General features: G+C 29.4%; 1 protein-coding gene across 1 annotated transcript; it reads left to right on the top strand.

Moving 5' to 3' along the window:
* The first annotated feature begins 1,014 nt into the window (after window positions 1-1,014).
* LOC137824143 (jasmonate-induced oxygenase 2) lies at window positions 1,015-4,797 on the top strand. The gene is made up of 3 exons (XM_068629610.2): window positions 1,015-1,822; window positions 3,805-4,138; window positions 4,364-4,797. Exons 1-3 carry the CDS (start codon window positions 1,149-1,151, stop codon window positions 4,622-4,624), a joined length of 1,269 nt encoding a protein of 422 aa, XP_068485711.1. The 5' UTR covers window positions 1,015-1,148; the 3' UTR covers window positions 4,625-4,797.
* The last annotated feature ends 2,690 nt before the right edge of the window (window positions 4,798-7,487 follow it).

Here is a 7,487-nt window from a genome sequence, read left to right as displayed (position 1 = left end):
TTATTATTATTATTATTAATAATAATAATAATAATAATAATAATAATAATTTATCTGTGAGTTGAAAATGAAAAATTCCACTGCGATCAACATGTATAAAGTACAGTTTTTGACTTATTAGGACGTCATCAATTTTGTTATTAACAATAGTTAGGTGACAACACACTAAGATAATACCATAATTTGTTTATGCTTTGTTTTCATCATTTCACCATGTTTAATTAGAATAAGAAGCGTGTAGTTCCACGGTATCTTAAAAAGTATAAAATAGTTTTAGTTATAATACAGAACAAAAAACTTGTATACTATGTTTTATACTAAATGCCGTCATGTTATATAACATGTTTTCCATATGTTGTTAGACACAAGATTAATCAACCAAAGATATTCTTATTTTTTGTTTTTCAGAAATCATATGTATTTTGGGCACTGTATGGTTGGGGTTTAGCAATCTAGTTCTAGTACACAGTTTTTCCACATACAAGCGGTATCAAATTTTCAATAGAAAAATGAACCTCCAAAAAAAAATTTATGTTGTCTTATTCATAGGACCACTATATATCATATCAATAACAAAACTCTTTTCTCCAATAATTTATTATAAATTCAAAATTAAATTTTTAAACACTGCTTAAATTGAAACACAACAATCATGATTAAATAGAACTATACTTATAAAAGAAAAAAATAAAAATTACACACCCAATTATAATAATATAATAATATTTTAAATTAAAAAAATATATAATTAGAATAATAATTTATTAATATATGGAATAAATGTATTTTACTGAAAAAATATACTAAATCTTTATAGTTTTATATAATTTTGATGCGATAGATTTAAAAATATATATATATATATAAAATAAATTTAAAATTAAATAATATTAGAAATTATATTGTAATTACATAAAAAAAATTGAGTTATCAACATATGATTATATCATTATTATATGATTAGTATGTCCGTGGTCACGACCCTTATAATAACATAAAAGAATTTATATGTGTATGGACAGAAAGGCATGAGAGTGAGATAAAGAGGCAGAACCCACATTAGAAGCCAACTCAATTTCTTCACGGCGCCGAAATTATACATATGGTGAAATCTCATGCTCTTATCTGTATATATAGGGTTCTCTTAGATGCTCTCAACCACACTACAACATAAGCTACAAGCAAAACACATACTTGAACTCACTAGTTCATATATTCTCTCCAACCTCTGTCTTTGTTTTTGTGCTTTCCTAGTTTCTGAAAACATGCTGAGTTGCCAAGCATGGCCAGAACCCGTGGTTCGAGTCCAAGCCTTAGCTGAAAGTGGCCTTAGCTCTATCCCCTCACGCTACATTAAGCCACTCTCTCAAAGACCCTCCAACAACACTTTTTCTTTCACTCCTCATCAATCTTCTCAAACTCATCATGAGCCTCTTCACGATCACATATCTGCTCATCAGTATGCTAACATCCCTGTCATTGATCTAGAACAACTCTTTTCCAAGAATGAGAGTGTTCGAAAAGAGGGGCTGAAGAAGATGGCAGAGGCTTGTAGTGAGTGGGGTTTCTTTCACGTGGTGAACCATGGAGTTAGCCATGAGTTGATGAAGAGTGTCAGGGAACTGTGGCGCGAGTTCTTCAACCAGCCACTCGAGGTGAAGGAGGAGTATGCAAACTCCCCCACCACCTATGAAGGCTATGGAAGTCGTTTGGGAGTGCAGAAGGGTGCCACCTTAGATTGGAGTGACTACTTCTTTCTTCATTACATGCCTTCCTCTGTTAGGAACCAAGCTAAGTGGCCTGCATGTCCACCATCCTTGAGGTATGCTTCTCTTATCCCTATTCAAATTTTCTCCTTTTCATAATAACATAATCTATCTCAGAGATTTTTTAGTGTGAAAAACAAAATATCATTCAATCTTTTTATTTGTTTGATCACTTTAATTGTCTCACAGTTTACCTCTAGCATGTTAGATAAAGTATCATGCACACTTTCAAGTAAAAGGAAGAAATGAAAAACTCTCTTTTCAACTTCAGTTCTCTCATCTCAAGTTACTTACTTCTCTTTCTGTTTCTGTTTGTCAGAAGTAAAATTATAAAGAACAGTCTTAAAATGTGTAGGATCTCTGTGCTTCAAGCTTTTTTTGGCTAGAAAAAGAAAATAACAAAATACTTAATATGTGTTGAAAAAAGATATGTAGTATAAATTTACTTCATTATAATGTTGGTGCGGTCCTTGTCAATTAGATATAACTTAGATGTCAACATTAAAAAAAATATCTAAGTTGTTTATTATAAGCACCGAAATTATTTTGAAACATGTAAGTTGTACGAGTGATTTTAAAGATGTACTTATATTTAGAATATATACTTTTTTTTACATGTTTGTCTTCTCTCTCTTTCTTAAACAATAGATCATGTCTACTTAAAAATAACCCAGAAAAAACTCATTGCCAAACTATCCCAGACATAGTGACTGGAATTTATTGGTAGCAAGTGATAGGTTGCTTGTTCAAACACCCTAGACTCAAATTAAGAATTTATATTTTATTGCTATCATGTCTTTTTTGTGTTTTTTTTTTCAAGATATAAAGTTGTTGTTTGTTTGGTAAGATGGGACGTGGCTACTTATGTTTGCTTAATGTTAGTTGTTAAAATGAAGGTGTACCCAACTAATTAAAGTGGTGGTGTTTTCATAATATTAAGGTCTCGTGGAGGTTGGAAAGAGGGTACTACTTTGTAGGCATAAACAAAAGTGGTTTAGTGAAAAATAATATTTGTACATGTCAATTTGGAGAGTGTTGGACAGAGCCGTGTTAGACACGAGTGAATTTAACTTTATTAAAAATAATTATCCAGTGAAAATTGAACTTGTATTTATTAATTTGAAGTAAAGTTTTGTTTTTTCATACAAGAAAAGCTTTTTTGATAAGTTCAGCTTTGTGGGAATTTTGACTCTATCCAATTTGTGTTATCTCTTTACTGTGAACTCAAAATATATTAATTTTAAAATATTATATTTTAAATTTTAAAAACACTGCACAAAAATGTCTAGAAATAAATTGTTGAACACCGTTCTCAAGCGTAAACACGTAGTAAACTTGACCTTTTGCATGTAAAACGTGTGGCAAAACTATCTCAACATTGAAAAATGCGAATAGATAATGGTTGGAAAACGTGGTACTGTGTGTGCATCTGAATGCACCGATTAAAGACACTGAAGATTCACGGGTGCTGTGTAAATTGGCTGGACCAAACTCTAATTAGCTACCATTTCGGTCCAATGTTTAATACATACTGTGCCAAATAATTCATTTAATTGTCTTTATCTTTGCATCACAAATTTATGTTTCACCACAAAATATTAGACTGAGTACCCAAATCATTCGAGCTCAACTACCAAGAACCAATAAAATAAGTCTTCTGAAAGTAATATCTGTAAGGACACTGTAATAATAGCCACTGTATTCAATTGTGCTTTTTTTTTCTTCTTTTATACATGCACAGAGATGTCAATAACATTGTTTGCTTCTTTGGAGCTAGCTCACGAGAAGCAGCATAGTGTAATTTTAGACAGGATTAATTGGGACCCTTTTGTTTTCTAAGTATGGTAATAGTATGTAATCAAGAAACATACTTGGTTAAGTTGTTTGATATCTTTGTTTGATAATAAATACATGTAGGACCATTTTCTTGAATCTCTTTATATTGATGATTCATTCTGTTGTCACTTTCTGAGGTGAAAGAAAATAATGAAAACAATACCTTATTTCACCCCCACTAATTCTGTTTTTGTGGTGATAGGAAAGTGATTGCTGAATATGGAGAGGGAGTGGTTAAGCTAGGAGGAAGGATACTCCAAATTATATCTGTAAACCTTGGTTTGAAAGAGGATTTTCTGCTTAATGCATTTGGGGGTGAAAGTGAGGTTGGTGCATGCCTAAGGGTGAATTTCTATCCAAAGTGCCCTCAACCTGATCTCACTTTAGGACTCTCCCCTCATTCAGACCCTGGTGGCATGACCATTCTCCTCCCAGATGATTTTGTTTCTGGTCTTCAAGTACGCAAAGGAGATGAATGGATCACAGTTAAGCCTGTCCCAAATGCCTTCATCATCAACATTGGTGACCAAATTCAGGTCCTAATTCTCTCTGGATTGTTCAAACCTTTTACCAGTCAAGCTGTTGTTTCATGACTAATTTACCTTTGATTACTCTTTGGATCTAGTCATATCTTACACATGTATTTTGACATTATTCGGAGGAAATAATCAAACTTCCAAACAAAAACTCATTAGATTTAAATATCAAGAATTGGTAGTTGTTACTTATTAATAAATGTTCAATGGCATGTTTAATTTCAGGTGCTGAGTAATGCAACTTACAAGAGTGTAGAACACAGAGTGATTGTGAACTCAAACCAAGATCGAGTGTCATTGGCCATGTTCTATAACCCAAGGAGTGATTTACTTATTCAACCAGCCAAGGAGCTTGTGACAAAGGAGAGACCAGCTTTGTACTCACCAATGACATATGATGAATATAGACTTTACATAAGGCTAAATGGAACATGTGGGAAGGCTCAAGTTGAATCACTCACTTCCAAATCGTCATTGCAAGGTTAAAACAGTGTTAAAATAGTGTGTTCAGTATTTTCCATGTTTAATTAAGAAGTTATTTTATGAAGTTAATAGTTGTAATTTTGTACTTGTTAAATGTAATTTCTTGTGTTTTCTTAAGTGTATCCAAACATGGTATGAGAAGATGATGATATATGAGATGGCAGTGTTTGCAGGTATTAGATGGATAGATAGATAAGTTTTTATGATGTTTTGTTTTGGGGTGCAATAGTTGAAAATGAAAGGAAGAGGTTGAATCACATGCCAAAAAATTGGGTTGATGTGGATTCATATATGAAAGTGAGGTGTTGTTGCCTAGGCCAAATGGGGAAAGAATTGAATAATGGTAAATGATAGGGTAGATGAGAGCATATTTTAGCAACTTTCTCCCTGGTTGTCCTAGTGGAATGCTGACTATTAAGGGTCACAAGAAAGGAAAAAAGACAGCACCATGGATGGATGGGACATCATTTTTCCAATTAGTACCACCACACAACTTCCATCTAAGTTCCCACCTTTCCATTCATGCACGTTTCAACTAACAAACTTATTATAATCATTAATTACTTTACTCACGTTCTAAAAAGCCCTCCCTATCAACCATTAATAATCTCACATTTTTAAATTATACTTCTCCCTATCAACTTTCTAACTCAATTGCTTTCAATGGTGTGTCTAAATTAAGTTACTTTATGCTTTTGACAAGGAATATTTTCCTATCATATTCCTAAGAGAATTCATCTACTTTAATACTCCTTTTAATAATATAAAATATTAATATAATAATATTTTTTATCACAAGGGGTTGAGATGGTCACTAACAATTAAATTGACCAAATCTCAGTCTAACACCCCTAACAACAAGATTAGAGGGAATTAGATATAAAATTGTAGATAGTGTGATAAGATTATAAAAATAATGTTGATACAGACCTAATTTATCCCTATAAATAGATTGACCAATATCATACCAAAATATGCATTTATTAAGTATATATTACTTTTATCCAAGATTGGGCATTAACTTAATCTGTTGGATGACCTTTTACAAGTATTTTTTTCAACATTTCAATCGAAAATCGAGATCTCAGAACATAGTAAGGAACAAGAGATATTTCTAGTTTAAACAAAAATAATTGGCATTCAAAATGGAATTGAACCTACCACTACAAGAAAATCATCAAATAGAAACCAATTTTAGAAACAAAAAAATAATTAGTTGCTATATTAACTAAATTAGAGACCATTTTAAAAACTAAAAAAATTTTGGTTACTAAATTAGTTTATATTATTGTTAAATAATTTCTAAATTTGTATCTAATTAGTTACCAGATTTTAACTATCAAATATTTAGATTCTAAATTTGGTAGCAAAAACATTAGTTGTTGATTAGATACTAATTTAAAAACTATTTAATAATAATGGAAACTAGTTTAGAAACCAATTTTGTTTTAGTTTCTAAAATGGTATCTAATTTAGTTAATATAGTAACTAATTATTTTTTGTCACTAAAATTGGTTTCTATTTAATGATTGTATTGTAGTTTACTATATTTATAAAATAAAATAAATGAATTAAAATGTTATTTAGTTGGTGTTTTTTTGTTTGTTGGGACTAGCTGTTTTTCTTATTTAGTGAATGTGATGTGAAAACAACTACTACTATAGTAGTGTTTAGCTTTTTACAATGAAAATCAAGTTATAATTTTAAATAATTTAAATATGCATATACGTTTATTTACATTTGATATTTTAAATTTATTTTTATTACAACTCATAATAAATTAATGTTTAGTTTCTAAGATCTGTGGGATCTCTATTCATTAACGTTATTTATTTATTTTTGTTTAATTTAGTCTTTTTACTGATAAAAAAATTTAATCAAATTTCTTAATTTAAAACAAACGAATAGAGTTTCCCAATTTTAGGAACAAACAATGTGAACTTTGTATCTATTAAAATTAGTACGGTTAATTTACAAATTTCCATTATTGGTTATAAATTGAGTACATATAAATTAAAATTATCAATATATTATTTTACTTTTAATTAGACAAAAGTCAATAAAATAATAATATTTTTATATTTATAAAAATTGAGAAACTTTGATTGATTTTTTTTATTAATATTTATATTAAATTGAATAAAATAAATAAATAATGGAACTAAAATAAATAATTAAACCTTAAATCAATTAGCCAAACTTTATTTTCTATATAGCAATTTTTAAGAATAATCAGCAAATAATACAGGTAAAAAAATGTTTGTGAAATAAAAAAGGAAAAAATACTATATAAACAATTATTAGTTCATATATAGATAATAGAAATATAATTTATTTTGATAATTATTTATAAATATTGCATCATACTTAACATAAATTTTCTTCCATTAAAATGATTAAAGAATGATGTTTTTTAAGAAAAAACATTTCATATGATATGTTTATGAAATATACGACATAAAATAAAGAAGGCAAGTTGCCTACATGGACTTTATAAACTTCAATTAGTATCACTTTTATATTTCCAATTGAACTTATCTGAATCTGTAAAATCACTATGTTTGGCTGTTTCCTATTAAAAACATTTTAAATGTTTAAGGATCGTAAACATATGTTTATGCTTAAAGTATGTTCTCTTTTTTAAAGTATTATTTGTCAAATTGCTTTTGTGTTGAACACGTCTTTTGAGATGCAAGATTGTTGCTAGATTACTTTTTGTCACTTGTGATAAGAACAGGCTAGGAAGGCTTCTCTTGTACTTTTTTTAGTATTTTTTTATATATAATTCAATGCAAAAGGTTTAAATACTTCACAAGTTTTGGATTTTGGTTTTATAAGAGATACTGATTTGGTATGAAACTTATGG

Source organism: Phaseolus vulgaris, chromosome 8 (assembly GCF_051622355.1).
Source record: "Phaseolus vulgaris cultivar YP4 chromosome 8, ASM5162235v1, whole genome shotgun sequence".
NCBI lineage: Eukaryota > Viridiplantae > Streptophyta > Magnoliopsida > Fabales > Fabaceae > Phaseolus > Phaseolus vulgaris.
The sequence above is the reverse complement of the archived record's forward strand: the minus strand, read 5'-3'. Positions and strand labels throughout refer to the sequence as shown.

Bases quoted from the DNA above. Each gene is read 5' to 3' on its own strand.
- LOC137824143 (XM_068629610.2), top strand. From the start codon at position 1,149: ATGCTCTCAACCACACTACAACATAAGCTACAAGCAAAACACATACTT. The intron at 1,823-3,804 runs GTATGCTTCTCT...TTGTGGTGATAG, and splicing joins GCATGTCCACCATCCTTGAG to GAAAGTGATTGCTGAATATG. The intron at 4,139-4,363 runs GTCCTAATTCTC...GTTTAATTTCAG, and splicing joins ACATTGGTGACCAAATTCAG to GTGCTGAGTAATGCAACTTA.